Here is a 22,006-nt window from a genome sequence, read left to right on the forward strand (position 1 = left end):
GAGCTCTTCCATGGCCTGAGCCCACAGAATATTTAGTCTGGATGTTTGGGATACAGAGGCCTTGACTTCTATGTCTTTGCCTGATGGTAAGCATTGTTCTTCCTCATCAGAAGGGAAGGGAAGAGATGCCTGTTCCCCAAGAAAGTAACCTTCTATAGTCTTATTTCTTTTCCCTTTTCTGGGCATTTTCCCAGCCAGTGACTTGACCTCTGAATATTCTCCTCACACCTACCTCGCCTCCTGATCCTCCCAGCCAGCACTTGGGGTCTGAGATTCAAATGCTGCTTCCCCAGCCTCAGGACTTCGGCAGGGGCAGGGCTGCTATTCAGTGTGAGATTAAGTTCAGGTGGTCAGGTCGGGGCAGGGCCGCCTCTCAGGCTCAGTTCCCTCAGGGGGTTTATGCACAGACCTTCAACAATGGATCCAGGCTCCTGCCTGCTTGGGGAGCCCTGGTCTGCCGCTGCATCAGCTACTGCCTCCCGAGGGGGCCTGAGTTATGGGGGCACCCCACTCCCCTCTCGACCTGCCAAGATTACCCTCTCACTGACCACCGTCACCTGTGGGTGGAGGGACTTGTGCGGCCGCTGGAGATCCCGAACCTGAAGCCCGCTCAGATCTGCTCCTCTCCGTGCTGCAGCCACGGCAGGGCTGGGCTGGGCTCCACGTCCACAGCACGATGGACCTTTTGTGAGAGGTTTGCAGGTCCCTCTGGAACAGAAATCTCCTTTGCTCCACTGTGCTGTGGCCTCTACTACTCCAGAATTCGCCGTGAGTTCCTTTTTACCTATGTTCTATGGGTTGTGGGTTCGGAGCTATGTGTATATGCACCTTTCTACTCCACCATCTTGGCTCTCCCCCCCAGAAAATTTCTAAAAAGCATCAACACTCTACCTTAGCCAAGGATATACTTTTTAAAAGTAATATTCCTGTTGATGACCACAGAATTCCTCAATCTATATGATTTTTCATTTGTCATAAATGAAATAAAAAGTCATTAACTCCTATTTTAAAGGTGTTATCAGACACCAGAAGGTTAACTATGTCTTATGGCTAGTAGATTTTAAGGTCAACTTAAATATTATTATATTTAAATATTAAATATTCCTAAAATTAACAAATTTGCTAAAATAGCTATCACAGCTGAACTTCTAAAGCTACTGAAGAACTACACAATACCAAGGATATAAAGACGGTTCACATTAAGAAAACAATCAACACTGTTAATCTTGTTAAAAACCAAAACATCCAAAAACATATGAACATTTCAATAAATGCAGAAAAAAGTCTCTGACAAAATACAGCACCTTTTATGATAAAAACCCTACAAAGAAAAAGTGTAGAGGGGCAAAATTAATGCACCTAGGATAAGAAGGGGAGTGGTAGAATGGGAAAAAAACTTTTATATCAACTTTATTAGTTTACTTCTGTATAAGGAACATACTAACTCCAGCCAGTCATGCCGTTTCATCACCTATACATGAAAGTACATGCTGTTCATCTTACCACCTCCCAAACCCTTGCCTCTATTCTCCCTGTTACTCTCCATTCTCATCTCCACTCATTCCCATTTCCTCTGGAATCCCCACTCTCCTATCAAAGAACTCCCTCAACACCCTCCAAAATACACAAAATCAAACTCACAATTTTTTCCCATAACTTTCTAGTATCTCACATTCAAAAAGTTAGGTTTCTTTTGATTCTATTGTCTGAGTAACTGTAAAAAAAAAAAAAAAAAAAAGTAAACCAATCAAAGTATCCCCTCTCCTATTTATACTGACTGCTACTACCCTAATGCAAACTCAAATTACCATGCACTTAGTTTTTACATCAGTTTTCTTACAGTTCCTTCTGAATATACTGTCTTCCTCTTACTTATTCCTATCCATCCTTCATATCACTGCCAGAATAATATTTCTTAATACATAGTTTTAAAGAAGTTATGGTGCAAAGAGCAATTTAGAGTCAGAGAAACAGAGGAAATCCCATTCGTACCTGTGTAACTCTGGGCCACATCACTTTAGCTCTCTGGGCCTGTTTCTTCTGCTGCAAAATGAGGTCATATGCCTTATGATACCTAAGGTATTTTCTAATTCTAAATTCACGGACTTATTGTCTGGGCGTGTCATTTTCTTACATACCCATTGGTCATGCAGTAACATCAAATAAAATTCAGTTTTGTGTTTGGAATTCAAGGCCATTCACACAAGTTAGCAACACTCAGCATCTCCAGTCTCATCTCATTAATCACTGGCCATCTCTAGGCTTATCTCATGTTAATTACTTGCCTCCACACATTGTACAGAAGGCACTCTTTCCCTGCAAGATATGCCCTGTATTCTAATATCTTTGAGCAAGATGTTCCCAAACCTTGACTAGACTCCTCTACCTGTTAAATTCCTACCCATCCTTTAGAAGCCAACTCAAATGCCACATACAACAAAAAGCCTTCCCTGACCCACCACTACTCCTCCAGTGCAAGAATTTTACACCCTCATCTTTCACATGGTACTTTGTTCTCTAAAACAGATAATACTGCACATACGAGCTTTCTGCATTGGTCTTATGCCCCTAATACTGTAAGGTCCATGGCACCAAAGCTTCTTAACCATTATCTCTCTTGCCTAGTACAGGACTCTGCATGTGACTGACATTTAATCATACCAAATCCTTACATTACATAAGGTCCTTGAAGGCACAGGTTTTTCCATTCTTGTCTTTGTACCTCAGAACTGAGCACACTGTCTGACACCACACGCTTAATAAATGTTTATTAACTGGATATTATCACGGATAATAGAAAAGAAAGAAAAGATGTCTTATCTTATTTGAAAAAAACCCTTTGTTTTTGCTTTTGAAATAAAATATACTAAAACAAGTTTTGTTGAACAATTCTGCTCTTTGTAGGTATCAATTTCTTTTCATTTATTCTTTTTAGAAAACCTTAGGAGGAACGGTGATATTATAATTGTACAATACTACATTTCTGATATGCTTAAGGAAAGTTTACCATCCTTTTAAAAATAAGGAGTACTCTTTTGGCTTAAAGATTTCTTTATATTATTCATTTTTATTTATATTTTAAAATTAGGAGTGCTTTTAAGCTTAAAGATATATTTCCATTTAACAGTAGGAAGGTACTAAAATGAGGCAAAACACAAAGAAAAATTGGATGACCTTATGCAACCTATATGGCAGCCAGGAAGGAAGAGAGAGACTGATAAGGGACTGCTGAAATGGCTCATTTCAAAACAATTTGTGGGTAGTATATAATTAATTTGATATGCTAAAATTTATACAGATCAAACCTTATCAAATGTAGCTGACCTGAATTGTTATTACTCCATTTCTTTGTTATATTTAAAAATCATTGATAAACAAAAAGTCATAATTGAATACAACTCGTATCATACTATTGTTTTTAAGAAACACAATTCTGTTGTTATTCTATTTCAAGCAAATAATGACTTACCATAATATTGGGAACTGCCACCTCAAAAGTAAATAAATAAGTCTGACACTGGAAAAACCAGCACTGACCCATTACCTAATAAAATAATCACAAATATGATCTGACCACCAGCAGGACCAAAGTGTATGCTAAATGATTTACTGTGACATTCCCAGCAGAGGGTAGTTACTAGACTCAAAGATACATTTTAAAGGTGAACTGGGAAAGGAAGGCTGGTAGTGGAGGAAAGGTTAGAAGTATGAATTAAGAAAAGGGATTTTCTTAAACAAACCAGATGTAAAAAGTATCCTTGGTCCTGGCCATAATGACAAATCACAAAGTGAAGGACTGCTAAATTTCAAGGCTGGCTGTAATTCTGTTTAAGAAAGAGAAAAAAATGAGACAAGGGACAGAGAACACCTGCTGCTAAAGAATTTAATATCACTCAGACCTCCTGTTTGCTAACATGGAAATACCCCCACAAGTGTGGTAAGAAAACTTCCAGATAATGGATGGTTTGAATAATTTTTTTTTATTACCTGTATTCATAAGTGTCAACCAACCTCTTGCAGTAATATTAACAATAAGAAATGCAACATTATTACAGAATTTTAGCAAATGTGAAAATAGCAATGAAATTTTAAAGCGGTCCTTGATTTTAAACTACCAATGGCTGATCATGTCTTCATTCATTCAAAAAGCAATTATTAACCATGTAGCCCAGATGGGGCAGCTAGGTGGAGCAGTGGATACAGCACTGGGCTTGGAACCAGGAAGATTCATTTTCATGAGTTCAAATCCAGCCCCAGACACTTAGCTATGTGACCTTGGGCAGGTCACTTAGCCCTGTCTGCCTCAGTTTCCTCGTCTGTAAAATGAGTTGGAGAAGCGCATAGCAAACCACTCTGGTATCTTTGCCAAGAAAACCCCAAGTGGGGTCACAAAGACTTGGACACGACTGAACAACTCAACAGTAACAACAAATGTAGGCTAGACCTTCTCAGACTAATACATTAAATCTTAACTATCTGCTCAGGACAAATGGAAAAATTCCAATGGCCCAAGGAGATTCAACTGCTTTATTAATTCAAACATCCATCATGACAGGCTCTAATCACTTGAAGAACATACTCCCCAACATCAAGCCACCCTCCTCACTTGGCTTCTCTACTCGTTCTTCTCGTCAAGGCACTGCCCGGCTTTCCAGACTGTCCTGCTAGTCCTGATCTTGTGGCCTTTCAATCAAGAAGTCTGTTCTCATTAAATATTTTACTTCCTTCTTTGGCTCTGTGAATTCTCCCCTTTCACTCCCAAAAGTACAAAACAGCCTTTATCAAGATAATTTCCACTTTTTTTCTTGAAATCACTCAAAAGAAAATGATTTCAAGTCTAGCTTCAATCTCCTATGGTTCAAAAGGATCAAAATTAACTTAATGAGAAATGTACAGCAATTTATTTACAGCTTCACATATCTAGCACCATCAGAAAAGGATGGACCTGTGTTCCACAAAAGGATTTTCCATGTAAAGGAAGCCTACCTCTTTTAAATGTCAAAATTGTATGAGTAAAGTTAATCCCTCTAATTTTAAAATTCTAAAAATGCATTGCAAGTTGTGCTTTCTTCATTTGCATATAATACTAGCCCTAAAGTTGTGTTTTAATGTATTCCTTTATAAAGAAAAAACTTCTGAAAATGTAAGAATTAAAAAGATCAATTACTTTATTTCAAGAACTATAATTCTTTTAAAGCATTTTGCATTTAATAGATTTCATGCCAATGTCTTATTTTCTCCCCCAATGAAGCCAGTAATCGTTCTATGGTTTTCCATTTTGTTTAATAATCACTCATGTCGCTCTAAAAGAAAGCACTAAAAATTTCAGCACTGTAAATGTTACAAAATCAAACAGAAAAAAATGCCTTGCAGAACATGAACATTTCAGTCCCTCAAATAATCACCACATCCAATAGCTTTCTCAGTCCTGATACTCTACACCTCTGCAACATTTGACAAAAATGATCATTTATGTTCTTCCTTCTAGACACTCTCCTCCCTTTACTTTGATTATCATGGTTCTCTGTCAGCCTCTATTCTGGCTTCTAGTCTTCATTTCTCCATGTTGTTGTTCCCTTCATAATCTCTCCAATTCCCATGTTAAATATCTTTGCTACCTGAATGACTCTCAAATCCCTTACTCCAATCTCAAACCATTCTCCTAAGCTTCAGAACCATAATTTCAACAGTTTACTGGACATGTGAATCTAATCTAGTCTAGTCTGCTATCCTTATATCAATTCTCATGGCTATCACCCCAGGTCATATCTTTATTTCTTACCTGAACCATTGCAATAGTCACCTAGTCAATGTTTCCTTCTGCATAGACACTGCTATCAAATTAACCATCCTAATACAAATCTTGGATGATGTGACTCAGTATAAAAATATCTTCTAAAGTTCCCTAATCATTTTACTCCCCAGTCATCTTCTCCCTAAACTAGAAATCAATCTTTTCACTTAGTAACTACTGCCCTGGAGCCTGCTGTCCTGATGGGTAAATACCTCCATAACGGTCCATCCTGTTTAGATTAGCCCCAGCTATGCTTCAATTTATACCTTGTACTTCTTCTCATGTTCTACCTTGCCACAACATGAAAAGCCAGCTCTATTCTCATCCCGACTTCCTAGTTCTGAAATCAAATCAACTTTACCTGCCATTGCAGCTAGAGAAGATGTGTCAATCTGCTCTGCTTTCCAAACCAAAAGTCCCTCCCAGGCTACCACTCTCCTATGTGTTGCTTCCTGCTCTTGCAATGTAAGTTCTTTGACAACATGGTTGATGTTTGCCATTGTATTTGTAACCCAGTGATTAGTAGAGTTCCTGGCATACTGTGAGCACTTAATAAAATGGTTTTTCATTCCTTCCTTCCTTTGTTCATTCAATTGTTTACTCAATCAGTCCAAATACCTTAGCCTGTGATTCAAAGGACCTTCACAATTTGACATCAATTTATTGTTCCAGTATCATCTTACACTATTCCACATGCACTCCAGCCCTATCTAACCTAGGAGTACTTAACCCAGGATCTATAAACTTGCTTCTTTAATATCTTGACAACTGTATTTTAATATGATAGACTTCCTTTACGATACTTTTAGCTTATATATTTATCTTTTATCTTATATATTTAAAACATCTTTATGAGGAAGGGTTCATAGACTTGGTCAGGTTGCCAAAACATGCCATGACATAAAAAAGTTTAACAACCCCTGCTCTAGTCAAACTAGATTTTTTTCTATATCCTGAACATATATGGTACCCTTTGTCTTCGGTTAATTTTATTCTTTATAACTAAAATTCTCTCTTCAACTTTCAAAGCTGTCACTTCCTCCAGTTATATCATCTAGCTAGAAAGGGATCCCTCCCTCATATGCCAACATCATCTAGGCTACATGTTCACCTTGCCCCCACCAGGCCTATACTCAAAGCCCGGTCAGCATGGTATGGCATAGCACACCTGAAATCTTCAGACACTCAAGATTCTCATATCACAATACTCATCTTTTCATCCATTCCGTTCCCTTTACAAATCCTAATGGAATTTACATTATATCTTTCTTCACAGTATTTTTTCCTGCTTGTATAACCACATATTTCTATTTGTTAAAATACAAAAAGCAAAAGAAAAAACCACGGAAAATGTAAGCTCCTTGAACGAAGTCATTATTTCACTTTTGTCTGTGCATCCCCAGTTCTTAGCACACATAGTATTTAGGATGAGTTTAAGAAATACTTGTTTGATTGAATGTTTTCTCAGTCACTACCAATATTATTTCTAAACCTCTTTACTAAAATAACAAAGTAACATTAAAAACCCAACATTTTTAATTATAAAGTTAACATTCACTAGCAAATAGAAATAGATAGAAACACAAACAAAAATAAATTATTGTACATAAAAACTATAAATTTTGTTTAGCTTGTTTTTTAAAAAGGTAAATATCAACTTAAAACATAAGTTAAAGAAAATCTTGTAAATATTGTAGTGCACGCCTCACTTTAAGAATACTCACCCACACTCAGAGAGAGGAATATGGAAGTCACTCACATAATGTAACAGATCATGTTTGTGTATGTGTACGTGTTTGTGTATCATGTTCTGATTTGTTATACGATTTCTTTCATTTATCTTAGTCTGACTACATAGCATGACTATAGTGAAAATATACTCAATAGGAAAGTATATGTAGAATCTATACAGAATTGTATGCAGTCATGGGGAGGGAAGGGGGGAGTGGGGGGTAGGTGGGAGGGATAAAATCACAATTGTATGGCAGTGATTGTTAAACATTAAAAAATAAAAAAATAAAAAAATAAAAAATAAAATAAAAAAAAAAAGAATACTCACCCATCATTAGAACAAGTCAAAAATTCTTCCTTTATTTTGGGATGCCAGCAGCCAGTATTAAGCATTGCCGTGTGACCCTAAACAAATGAAAATAAATTTGTGCTAAAAATGCAGACAGGCAAATTGGCAAAGATATCACAAGGTAAGAAAGTCAGTGTCAGAGAAGTTGTGAAATGAGAAGTATATTCGTGTATCATAATGAAGCTGTGAGTCAATATAACAATTTTTATAACAATTTGGATTATACAAATAAAGTGATTAAAACATCTACTCTTTCATCCATATTCCACTACTATTCACACCCCAAGGCCACTGACAAGAAGAAAGTCCTCACGTACACCAAAATATTAGAAACAGCACTTCTTGAGAAAGCAAAGAATGGAAAATACAGTAGATGCCCATCAACTGGGGAATGGCTAAACAAATTAATGACATGAATGTACTGGAATATCACTGCGCTGTAAGAAATGACATATGATGAATACAGTGAAACATGAAAAGAGTTGCATGAAGTTAGCAGAGCTAAGAAAAAAATATACACAATGAACATAATAATGAAACCATTAAGAAGCATCACCAAAAAATCAAAAGTGAATGTTTCAAAATTATGAAGAAGTAGTATGGCTTCAAAGAATAGATATGAGAAAGACACATCCATTCCACCTGTTTACAGAGGTAAAAGGTCTAAAAGTACACAATGTACGTTATTTTTCAGGCTTTTTCTACGTATTGATCAATTTTGTTGATTTTTTTTCTCTAAAAATATTGTTAGTGGGAATGGTTCTTCGAGAAGAGAGCAAGAAAGGAGTACTGGTGGAAATTGTGGTAATAAAAAAAGATATCAATAAAAACTTATTTTAAAAAAAGAATGCATGTAAGGTAAAATGTCCATGCCTTTTGACCCAGAGAGTCCACTATTAGGCACTGATAAAAAGAAAGCCCCCCACAGATACCAAAATATTTTTAGCAGCCCTTTGATGCTCCTCAATCGAGGAAACAGCTAAATAAACTATAGTATATGAATGCAATGCCTTACTACTGTGTTATAAGGAACAACAAATATGATTAATTTAGATAAGCATGAAAATATTTCAACGAAATAATACAAAGTGAAGTGAGCAGTCAAAAAAACAACAAAAATATAAAGAAAAAGAACCACAAAACAATGGAAAATAAATGTTGAAAAATTACTAAGAATAAACATGGCTACAAAAAATATGTAAAAACACAGCCTTTCCCATTCTCTCTAAAGATCTGAGAGATGGAAGGGAAAGAGGAATTTTCTGTGGGTGTAGAACATTGCAAATATTGTCAGATTTTTCAATGAACTGATGGGTTTTCCTCAATTGTTTCTCCTCTTTCTTTTAAAAGAAATTCTTTCTTACGTGGGATGGCTCCCTTAAAAGGAGAGAGGAACAGGAGGTAACTTAACTGTTATAAAAATAAAAGATATAAGTATAACTAATATTTAAAGTGCTTATAAACCTAGTTCTATTTTATCCTAGACCTCAAAAATAAATTAAAAGATATGTTGCTCTGACTTAACCCCATTAAAAAAACATGGGAAGTCTTATGTAAAGGTAAAGTTAAGTGAGGAGAACCAGAAGAAAACTGTACACAGTAATGGCGATATTGTGATAATCTTCTTCTGTGAAACTCTTAGCTACTCTGATCAATACAATGATCCCAGCTATTTCTGAAGGGTTCATGACAAAACATGAGATCCACCTGCAGAGAGACATCTGCTGCACTGAGTACAAGCTGAAGCCTAATTTTTCTCACTTTCTTCATTTTTCTGACTTTTTTTTGCTATATATCTAATATGGAAATATATTTCCCATGACTTCACATGTATAATGGATATAGTACTGCTTGTCTTCACAATGGGTGGGGAAGAGGCTAGGAGAGAGGGAAGTGAGAACTCAAAATAAACAAAAATGGAGAATGGGGTGGGGACAGAGAGGGAATTACATGAACTTTACTCTCATCTGACTTAGACAAAAAGATGGTACATATGCACAAAAACACAGACACAGCATTATAGCCAAATTCCAGAACTCCCAGGTCAAAGAGAAAATACTTCCAGCACCTAAAAAGAAGCAATTCAAATATCGCCAAACCACAGTCGGAATCACACAAGATTTAGCAGCTTTCACATTAAAGGAGAGTAGGGCTTAGAATATGATATTCCAGAAGGCAAAGGAGCTAGGTTACCTACTAGAATCACCTACTCAGAAAAACTAAGTGTAATCCTTCAGGGGTAAAAATGGTATCTATGGGGGTTTTCTTTTTATCAGTTCCTAATAGTGGATTCTCTGGGTCAAAAGGCATGGACATTTTACCTTATATGCATTCTTTTTTTTTCAAATAAGTTTTTATTGATATCTTTTTTATTACCACAATTTCCACCAGTACTCCTTTCTTGCTCTCTTCTCGAAAAGCCATTCCCAGAGAAACAAAACAAAACAAAACGGAATTTTCAGGCATTCAAGATGAAAAGACCAGAGCTGAATAGAATAAATGACATTCAAACAGAAGATTCAAAAGAAGCATAAAAAAGGTAAACGTGAAATCGTAATCATAAGGAACTCAATAAACTAAAACTGCTTACATTTTTAAATGGAAAGATGATATATGTAATTCCTAAGAACTTCATCATTATTGCAACAATTAAAATGACTTTACATATACAGAGGGCATGGTTGTGAGTCACTTATATTGGAATGATCTCTAAAAAAATTAAGGACTTAAAAAGAGGGATGCAACTTAAGCACTCCTTAGGTAAAGATTTAGATCTTCAAACTCTTTCTGCTATAAAAGGCAAAACCCAAAAATTACTTGATGGCTATACACTGCCATCTGCTCATACCCACCATGTTTCTTTATAGTACCCTCTATTTGGAGGCACTGTTAGTTCTTCAAATGCAAAGGTATTCCGGATTTCACTGCCACAGAGCACCACCATCAAAATGTATTGAAAAAATGATATAATTATTAGGAAAAATAATGTAATCTTAGTACTATAAAGAACATCTGAAAGCATATGGGGGAAGGGGAAAGGGAAGAAGACTTATTGCCTATTACATGCCAGGCACTGTTCTAATGTATAATATATAAATATTATCTCATTTGATCCAACCCTTTCATTTTGTAGATGAGGAAACTCAGTCACAAAGTAACTAAATGACTTTTCCAAAGTTACACAGTGAATTAGAGATAAGGCAAGTACTAAAACACAAGTCTTCAGTTTCCTAGTTCAGAACAGTTATCACTGTACCATGCTGTCAACACCACAGATCCGCAAACCACAGTTAGAATACTCAATAACAAATATAAATTTATTTAACTACGAGAGGCACTGTGGAAGAGTATCTAGAGATGTCACTTAAAAGGCAAGAAGACCTGGGCTCAAGTCCTGCTTTTGATAATACTAACTGTAGGACCCAGGGAAAGCTACCCCATGTCTCAGGGGTCCAGGCGATAAGACTATACCTGCTGAAGTGATGTTTATCTACATTAGTAAAGGGTTTTCCTCACCAGGAGCACCCCGTGGTACTGAAATTACAGGTCTGGTTTAAAAAAAAAAAAAAGATTGTTACCGTTTTTTCTTAAAGTCTATAAAAACACATATATTACCTACATAGTCTCATTATTATAAATATATAGCAGTTCTACAATGTGAAGTTAGCAATATTCTTGTCCATTACTCTGTAATGAAATATTTTGAAGATATGTTTAAATTAAACGTAGTTATCAACTCACTCTCATAAAATTTTGGGGGGGCAGGTGGGATGGAGATAGACTTGTTTTCATTGGTGAAGGGAATTTCCACTACACAAATTCCCTCCAACAATGAAAATAAGCAACTGCTTTACAACTTAGATTCTCAAGAGAGCTATCTGGACCACTGATAAAGTGACTGGCTCAGGAAATATGCCCAAAACTAGAGGTGAACCCTGATCTTCCAAACTAAGGGTAACTCTCTATTCACTTTGCCACATTCTCTCAAAAAGATTTTTATCACAGACGCCAGCTATACTACTAAAATTAACAGTAAATCTTTAGAAATGCTCATCAATTCAACAACCAAGCTGATTAAATAAGTAATGAAAAGATAACATGAGAGTAAATACACACATACTCACAGCACCAATATGTGCAACATACTTACTATGCATTCTAAAAAAACACTGATACCATGAGAAAACAAAATATTTTTCTAAAATTTTAAGAAAAAATGCTTTTTTTTTTTTTTGCTTTCTATTCAATAATGATAGCTGATTGGACTGAGAAGAAAATGGGAGGTCAAGTTAAAATCAACAACTTAAAAACTGGAGTCTTTTACTAACTTCTAAGATTAATGTGGAAAGGATGAAGTTTGGTCCTGGGAAATTAAGTTTGGTGTTATTCTGTCAGTGTGTCCTATTTCTCCAGGAAAACAGCACACAAACTTACTTAAAACTCTAAAACTAGTCGCTAAATTAATGAGAAACCAGAGACTCCATGTTACAGCTCTATAGATAAAGAGGAAGATACTTTTCATCTTATCACATGTGGGAAAATGGGATACTCTAACATCGAGCAAATATTTAACTTTGCTCATAATATGCCCTTGAACATTTGTAGGTTTGATTTGAAAAACCTTTCCAGAAAACTTAAACAATATACCAAGATAAATTCCAAATGTATAAATGGCTTAGAAAAAGTTCACATCATAAGCAAAAAAGGAAGGAAATATCTAGAACAAACTATGGATATGAGAAGTGTGTATGATCAAACACGGGATAAAGAAGATCACAGACAATAAAAATGATCAATTTTGAACATATAAAACTGAAAAACTTTTGCAAAAGAAAATTAAAAGTAGTTCACAAATTAGTAGGAAAAGAATTAACTGACAAAAAAACCTCTGAAGCAAGTTTCTCCAATAAAGGTCTAATAAAAAATCGATTCAAATATAAAACTATGACAGCCATTCCCCAATAGATAAATGGACAGATAAAAAGAACAGGTGGTTCAGAGAGGAAGAAATCTAAGTTATCAACAAATGTGAAAAATTCCTCCAAAACACTAACAGACAAATACAAATTAAAATGATTCCAAGTTTTTACTTTACTGAACAGAGTGAGGCTAATTGGTTCAACTAAGAAATTAATCCATAACTGTGGCCTCATTAATGTGCTATTTTATTTTTAAAATTCACCAGTTACTCAGAGATAGTTCCTTCTTGATCAGATTGGCAAAAATGAGGGGAAAAAAATGACAGTCATTGAAGAGACTGAAGGGAAACAGGGACACTGACTAACACATTTTCCAACATGGCCTGTGTGTGGATTATTTATTTCCTAGCTTTTTCTTCTTCTTTTCTAATAGCAATAAGGTTACCAAAAGGAGAAACAAAGAAGAAAAATAAGAAGAGAAGGTTACTGAGACATTTTTTTTTAATACACGGAAAGGAACCAAAGAAAAGTCAGTAGGAAACAGAAAGCAGGACAGCACTGAAAATAACAAGTTGAGTTTATTATGTACTTTAAAAAAAAAAAAAGCAAGCTACAGACAATGCAGATTCACAACTTCATATACAATTCTCTTTTCCTGTTCTACTTTGTGGAAATACCTTATTAGGTGTTTACGTTCAGAATAAAACAAATTTTAAGAAAATTACAATAAAATGATTTAAAAGGAAATACATTTAGTCACTGACAGTAACTAACTATATAGTACTCAGAGTCAAGAACGCTAAACTGCTTATTACATAGCAATAATATGAAATCTTCTCACTATGAATGATGGCACTAGTTGGTAAAGGTAAAAGCAAGAATGATACCAGACCATGAGAATGTTAAGTGGCTCTCTGTTAAAATAGTGACGAAAAATGAGTCATGAAGAAAAGGAAGTTCAGCCAAAGATTCTCAAAGAGATCTAAACAATAGCAGGACTCACATTAGTGAAAAAATTTTAAGGTGAACAATTAGTAACTAAATCCACTCATTGATCAAATTAACTGGCTTGTCTATCTTTTCATTTAATCTTACTAGATGCCCTCATGGAAGACTCTCTCTCTTTACTAAAAATCCTTTTAGTAACAAGGTCTTAATCTGAAATTCATCCAACGGAGGGAGTAACACTTTATTTCCATACAATTTTGGCATTTCTCCCTCCTGAGATAAGAGCCTTTAGAGTAATTTTTCCAGAAGCTATCATAGGTTTGTGCCAATCCAATTGGAGTCACTATTGGCCAATGTAACTGACCTGAAAGGCTGCCATCTGGGGCCACTAAACAGGGTGAGGCTCTCTGGCTCAACTAAGAAACGAATCCATAACTATGGCCTCATTAATGTGCTCTTCTACTTTTAAAAGCCAACTACACAGATATAGTTCTCTCTTAATCAGAATAACATATGAGAACAAAATTTGTTATAAAACCATTGCCAGTTCCTCATAAAAATCAAACAAAGACATCAAGAAGTGAAGCCCAGATCTAGGCAAAAAATAAGTTCTGAGTGATTCTGGACAGAATCAAAAAATAATGATAATGAATAGATCTGCTGGGCCCTCAGGTTTGGAGATGATGCCAAAATGAATCAACATGAACAATGGTACTCAGCTGTTGTGCTCTGGAGTCCCATACTTCTTTCATAACTAGACATAAGAAGCAGCTGTGGGTAAAAAGTTAAAGCTCTCTATCTCTTTAATTATTACTTTTTAACCTATTGAAGGTATCTTAAATTATCAAGAGTGGACAAAAAAAGTCTTGCAAATTTTCTGTAAATAAGGTTGCAAACGTAAGATTTTATTTAAGGAAAAGAATTTTTGAAGAAATTGAGTGTCTACTCAATGAGTATGAATGAAATACATATTTCATATTTATCTTTTTTCTTTATGTAAGAAACTCATTGTCTTATCTTCAAAATAATAATATGTTCAAAATAAGGTACTCAATTTCAAATAGAATCACCTTACAGAAGTATATATAATTTTAAATGCTTTATTGTGTTTTTTGTTTTCAGGTCATTCATTTCCCTTGAATTTTTCTCCTCCAAAATCCCAATGTCATTACCCCTTATCCACCCACTGAACTCTTTCTTGTGAAAGAAAGAAGGAAAGAGAAAAAGAAAGAGAGGGAAAAGGGAAGAAAAAGGAAAGGAAAACATTTAAGCAAAGCCAATAGTCAGTGCATAATTTTAAGGAATTTGATCTTTCCAGTCATTCTCTGAATTGTCTGGAGTTACTCAAGACAACTCTTGCATCAGTGCTATCACATGCCACTGACAGCCTAGTCTTCATATTTGCTGCTGTTCAGTCATTTTCAGTCATGTCCAACTCTTCATTTTCATGGCAAAGATACTAGAGTGGTTTGCCATTTTCTTCTCCAGCTCATTTAACAGATGAGAAAACTGAGGCAAATAGGATTAAGTGACTTGCCCAGAGTCACATAACTAGTAAGTGTCTAAAACCAGATTTGAACTCTGGAAGATGTCTTCCTGACCTAGCACTCTATACACTGGCACACCTAGCTACCAAGAGTTGTGAACATTATCCACACTGAATTCATTCTTTGGAATGGTCAAACAATGCAAGTTAAAAGTTATCTTCTTGAAGCTGACTGGCCTAAACCGTAAAATGCTTACTTGAAAAAATCAGAGGGAGTTTTGTCACATAAAAAAAGAGAATAGATAGTACAGACACTCTCACATCATCAGGACACATTTAAGAGTTGTTTTCTTAGAAGAATTAATAGACCACTATACAAAGCTATTTTTTACTATAACAAATGGAATAAATTTGCAAGACAGCTAGCCTGGCTTGGCAAGATAATAGATAGTTGTAGAAAAGTTTTATTCCTCTTTGAAACTTATTAGGCTAACTAGTTATTGTATTTTATGACATTCATTTCCTCTAGAAAATGTTATCTCATCAACTCCTGATTCCAATTCTCTCAGTTATCTAATCAAATAATTAAAGCCCAAGCTCCCTGCTTTCTCCATAAAGCTAAGAAGCTAAATATGCCTCTGCACCCCTCATTACCACTGCCCTAGACCAAAGCAACAGCCTCTTTATCAGACTCCCAAACTCCAATCTCTCTCCCTTCTGGTTCTCTTTTTGTACAGATTAATTTTCTCCTCTAAACTCGTTAGCTGCCTGATGCCTTCTGAATGAACTCCAAAACTGAGTAAGTGCCCTCTACAGTCTAGTCCAAATCATTCCATCTAGGATTTGATACTAAAGATGTTGGGGTGGGGAGAGGGAGGATTGATTTGGAGGAAGAGGTTCATGGGAAATAATTAAGAAAATTACCAATTTTGATAATTTAATAGAAAACTAAAAAATCAACAGAAGCAACAAACAACAACTGCACATGATGCTGAGCAACTGGAAACACAAACTCCACAAATCACAGAATTATCTTTAGGATTAAAAAACACAAACATTCAGATCTGGAAAAAAGATCATGAAATAGTAATCTCAGAGTTACTGACATCTCAGGAGACTTAGGAGGAAAAAATAAACTGAAAACTATCTTCTAGGAAACTGTCAAAGAAAATTTCCCAGAACTAGAAAAAATAGGCAACAAAATATGACAGGACCTTAAAAAGGAAGAATTCAAGATTTAATTTTCTTTATACAAACATCTAATTATGACACTCCTCTGCTCCAAACTCTTTTTTAGCTCTCTAGGACACCTTAAAAGTTAATGGGAAAAAAATATTTTAAACTGTCAAAAGAAACAGAGAAATAATCCCTTAGTCAGGGGCCATAATCATAATCATAGTAGATTTTTCAAAGAAGATAGAACTTGGAACTCGATACCTAAGAAATTAAGAAGCAATGGCCATATACTGAATTCATTTCAACAAGCATTTATTAGGCACCCACCAGTTGCAAATATTGTGCTAGGCACCCAGGATACAAAAAGAAAATAAAAAGATACTATGTGTCCTCGAAGAACTTACATTACATAATTTCACTGAGAGTGGGGACCCAAGAATTATCTATCTAGCAAATTTCTTTATGCTTTTTTATTGCAAGAGACGGCCATTTGAATAGCATTCAAACTTTGTAATGCTGAAAGAGGCATACATTCAAAGAAGTTTTCAAACAGTCAAAATTCTCAGAATAAAACAAGTACAAAAATTCACACTTCTGAAATCAAGATAAACCACGTTCTAACAAGATGTGAGAATTCTCAAAGTAATGTATTCACTAAATCACTGAATGTTAAAAGAATGCTATTTCAGAGAACGAGAGAAAAACAAAGGGGTGGAGAAGAAAGGGAAATAAAAGCAAAAAACAAGCACCAATTACTAATAAAAGAAAGCTCCAAGTTTGGGGCGGGGGAATCTACATAGCTATTAATAGGCAAGAGTTTTGAAGTGATATTAGCATGATATCAAAAACATTAATAAGAAAGCAAGCATTCCCTTCCAATTAGAATGATGGAATCAGTGACAAACCTAATATTCATATGAAGCTAAATGTAAGTAAATGGTCAAGAGTTACAGGTTCAAAATCAAACAATATTCTATTCACAGGAAACATTTAATGCAGAAAGATTTGAATAAATTTTAAAATTGAGCCGTGGTCTAAACTTTACCATACTACCACCAAATCACAAAAAAATGAGGACTAATGACATCAGGAAAAGCTTAACTGCAATCAAAAAGCATTATCAAAAAGGAAAAAAAGTATTATCTTATGTGAAAAAGTCATATGCACAATGACATAAAATTTTTAATAAAAATGCATTTATTCTAAATTTACATGCATTAATGAAAATTTCATAATTTTAAAAGAAGAAATATCAACAATAATGGGAGATTTTTTTATATAAGAACATGACAAATAAATTACTGAACTTAACAGAGCAGGTGGCAGGGCTGGAGACCAGTATAAATACTTTGGAGAGCAACATGGCAACATAAAATGAGTCACAAAAGCAATCACACCTTTTGATCAATACCAGTATTGTTATTTTATCCTAAATCGAATCACAAAAAGGGAAAAAAGCATCTATCTGTACAAAAATAAGTCCAGCTACTTTATTTGTAATGGCAAAAAAAAAAAAAAAAGATGGAAACAATCATTCCAATAAGTACAGAATGGCTAACTACATGATGATACATTAACATCATGCAATGAAAAACCACAGTATCTCAAAAAATTATAATAAGGACTACAATGAAATATAGAAAAATTTACAGGACTTCAGCCAAAGTGAATCAGTAGAACCAGAACTGTGTACAAGCTGATCATCATTATTTTTTAATATACAATTTATTTATTTTCAGTTCTTGACATTGAATTCAAAATTTTCTCCCCATCTCTCCCCACCCACCACCCCAGGACAGCATGCACCTCATACATCCCTTCCTCCAGTCTGTCCTCCCTTTTATTACTCACTCTTCTTCTTCCACTTCCAACCGCTTTCCCCTCTATTTTCCTGTAGGGCAGTATGCACTTCCATAATAGTTATGTTGTAAAAGACTAACCACATTTCCCTCTGTCCTCTCTTGCCCTTCATCTATCCCATTCACTCCTTTGACCTATCCTCCCACAATAGTATTTGCTTCTGATTATCCCTTCCCCCAATTTGCTGTTATTATTTCCTTCTCCAGTGCATGTTACAGATGAGAAACTGAGGTAAAACAGGTTTAAATGATTTGCTGAGGGTCACACAGCTATTAAGTGTCTGAGGATGGATTTGAACTCAAGAAGATGAGTCTTTCTAACTTCAGGCCTGGCACTGCACCGCCTACCTGACCATCTAGAACTTATCCTTATGTAAAGTATGAGGTACAAGAATAAAATTGGCATATTAGTGTACTGTTGGTGAACTTGTGAGTTGATACAACCATTTTAGAAATCAATCTGGAATCACACACAAAAAGTTGCTAAATATACGCATGCCTTTTGACACAGGCATACCATTGCTAGGACTATATCTAAGAAATCAAAGTAAGAAGAAAAAGTTCTTTATGTTTAAACAGCTCTTTTTCTGGTGGCAAAAAAAGGGAACTGGAAACAAACAAGATGTCTGTTAATTGAGGAATGGCTAAATAAAGTGTGGTACATGAAGGTGTCATACTACCATGGTATAAGAACTGAGGAAATAGATGATTTCAGAAAGCTACATGAACTGACGCAGAGTGAAGTAAATAAAATCAAATATAAACAGATGTATATGTATATATATATATATGTGTGTGTGTGTGTATATATAATATATATACACTTTAACATTATATTAAATGGACAATTTTGAGTACTTTTATATTCATTTATAAACTGATAAAAAATGAAATGAGAAGAACCAAGAGAACAATTCATGCAATAACAACAACACAGTAAAAACAAACAACTTTAAAAGATGAAAGAACTATGATCAATACAATGAATATTCATGAGTTCAGAATATGGATGACAAAATATGCTATCCATGAAAGACGAGAGATTTGGGGAACAGAATAAAACATACACATTTTTGAACACAGCAACTGAAGAAATCTGTGGTGCTCACCTATGCATGTTTGCTACAAGGAATTTTTTTTCTTTTTCTCCAATGGGGTATAGAGAAAAAAATAGATTCCTGCTAACTATTTTTTAATAGAGGTGGGCAGCTGCTACAGACGTGGAGCGTTGCGTGTACTTTGATTCTTCACTATATGTACCAGTTTTACCTAACTTTGACTTTATTACAAGACTTCTCACGAAGCGGAAGATCTATAAATGTAACAATAACAAAATATACCAATAAAACTTTAAAAAAATAAAAAAGCTAAAATTTTCAGGTAGAACTTTATTCGTTGTTGTGCATATTTATTTCAAAATTGATCTATGTGGACTATTATCAAATTTATAATTTCTTAAAATGTAAGTAATAATGGTTAATATTAATTAGTTCAGTGGTCTTAACAAGTAGAGGCTTTTAAGACCAACTGGTATAAAAAGGTCAAGGTCACAAATCTATGTAGGCTAGAAAAGATACACGATCTGAATCTCAAGGAAAGCAAGCTACCTTAAAATGTACAAGAAATGTATGCGCGCACGTGCACGCACGCACACGCACACACACGCACACACACACACCTTTTTGCCATTTGTCACTTTGTTGATATTTATAAATCTTTGTGAAGACAAAGATCTAGCCAGTGTCAACACTATTACATAAATAAAATATACTTAAAACAAAAATGCCATTTCAAGTTGGGACCACTGGTTGAGATGACATGACTGGTACGTCTCTGCCACCTAGTGGCAACATCCCAAAATTTCAGGAGTACACCAGGAATAAAAAGGGGCAAGTGCAGCAACACAGTGTGCATGCTTTTAAAGCTTTATTTAAAGACTTATATTTCTAAACTTGGAGATCTGAAGCACTAGCCTTGTCACAACCCCCATGAAAGGGTTACAAATAATAAAATGGACTTTCCTACAAAGTTTCAAGATTATCTAGGGATGCAATGAAAAGGATGGGCCCACAGGCTAAAAATGTGGACTCAGACACTTTATTCCCTGTGACCTTGAACTCCACCCTTCTCAAGACCTGTTTCCTAATAGGTAAAAAAAAGAAAAAAAAAAAAAGACTGGACCAGAGGATCTCTCACTCTATGACCCTGTGATTCTCATAAAGGGGAACCAAAGAAGGATGATCTCTCATTCAGAACAACTGTGCACCTTCAGCATAAGACCAAATCTCTCTACAGATAAATGTACATATATACACCTACACACATCTATACACACACACATATATATGTATACATATATATATATACACATACCTATACAAAGATACACAATATACATACATATAATATATGCACATATTTATACATACATATATATATACACATTACATTTTGTAGGTAAACTAAAATTAGAAACATAAACAATCTGATCTATACAAAATTAGTAAGCTAATTAGGAAAGCTGTTCACATTTAAATCATGTGCTATTTAGATTTTAATAGGGCACATATATTTTTAATGTCCTAGTTTCTAAATTTTACAGCAACTCAGAAGTTGTTCATTATTCTTGGACTCAGAACTGAGATTAAAATTAAAGATTTGCCTCATTCAGGCACCTACTTCTGAAAAAATCATTCTTCACTTATCAAATCTAAGCACTCAAGCCAGGACCTGCAACTCAAATATCAGTAACATTTCTTAGCCACAAAAATGGTCTATTAACTATATATTTCCCTCTGGGCAAAACAAAAGCAAAACAGGAACCATTGTTTCTGTTAAAGGTCCCTATCAGTACAGAAATAACATTCTAGAGAAAATTATAGTATAATCACAATTACTTTGTAATCTGATAATTGCCCTAACATTCCTTCCAGATTTCTCTGTCCTCCATCACAATTCATCTCCTCTAATCTCACCAGGACTGTGGATCAAAAAACCATTGGACTGGACACCAGCAGCTCTGGTTCTACATCAACCAAACTGTGGGAATTTCGTGAAGTTACCCTATTTAAACTTCAGTTCCCTCATCTATAAAATCCTCTGTGGGACAACCATAGGAAGTTCATGATATTTGAAGTTCTACAAGTGTAACTTTTCTAAAAATTTAGAACGGTATAGAAATTCCCTCCTCTATCATCAGCATCTCATTTATAAGTGTGTTCTGAAAGAGTTATTTAGGGATTTAAAGGACTCCTGGTCATGCAGCCAGCAATGTCAAAGGTAGAACTTGAGTCCAGGTTCTCCTGACATCGAGCCGCATCCCCCTATCCACTGCACCACACAGCCTCTCTACATAGCATTCGTGAAAGAGATATAAGTTAAGATAAGGTCAATATTCCTTCCAAGACAGCAAACTTGGATTTCTCTACTCAACGAAAATACAGCTCCTGACATTTCCTCAAGGGAACACTATGCTACAAGAATGGCTATGGTGAATTCCTGCCATCCTTCCTGGAATACAATATATTCTAAATTTATCCAATATACCAAATAATCTCAGAATGCTGATAAGTAAAAAACTATCAGATAGTAGGACAGTGAACTCCCAGGACAGCAAAATTCTACACTGTGTATTCAAAAACAACTATAATAAATCTTATAATCTTGCAAATGAAACTTTTTAAATTGTGCAAAATATCTTCAACTAAAGAAGCTGACAAATAACCTTCTAACTCACAATGCAGT

At 35.1% G+C, this 22,006-nt stretch overlaps 1 protein-coding gene across 1 annotated transcript in view; it reads right to left on the reverse strand.

Annotated features, from left to right (window-relative positions):
• The window catches only part of WDR70 (WD repeat domain 70), a 342,319-nt gene that overhangs the window by 239,350 nt on the left and 80,963 nt on the right, over positions 1–22,006 (reverse strand). Inside the window, exon 9 of the mRNA XM_072605789.1 lies at positions 7,854–7,930. Within this exon, the coding sequence (XP_072461890.1) occupies positions 7,854–7,930 (77 nt within the window). The remainder of the gene's footprint in view (positions 1–7,853; positions 7,931–22,006) is intronic.

This window comes from Notamacropus eugenii, chromosome 4, assembly GCF_028372415.1.
Source record: "Notamacropus eugenii isolate mMacEug1 chromosome 4, mMacEug1.pri_v2, whole genome shotgun sequence".
NCBI classification, from domain to species: Eukaryota; Metazoa; Chordata; class Mammalia; order Diprotodontia; family Macropodidae; genus Notamacropus; species Notamacropus eugenii.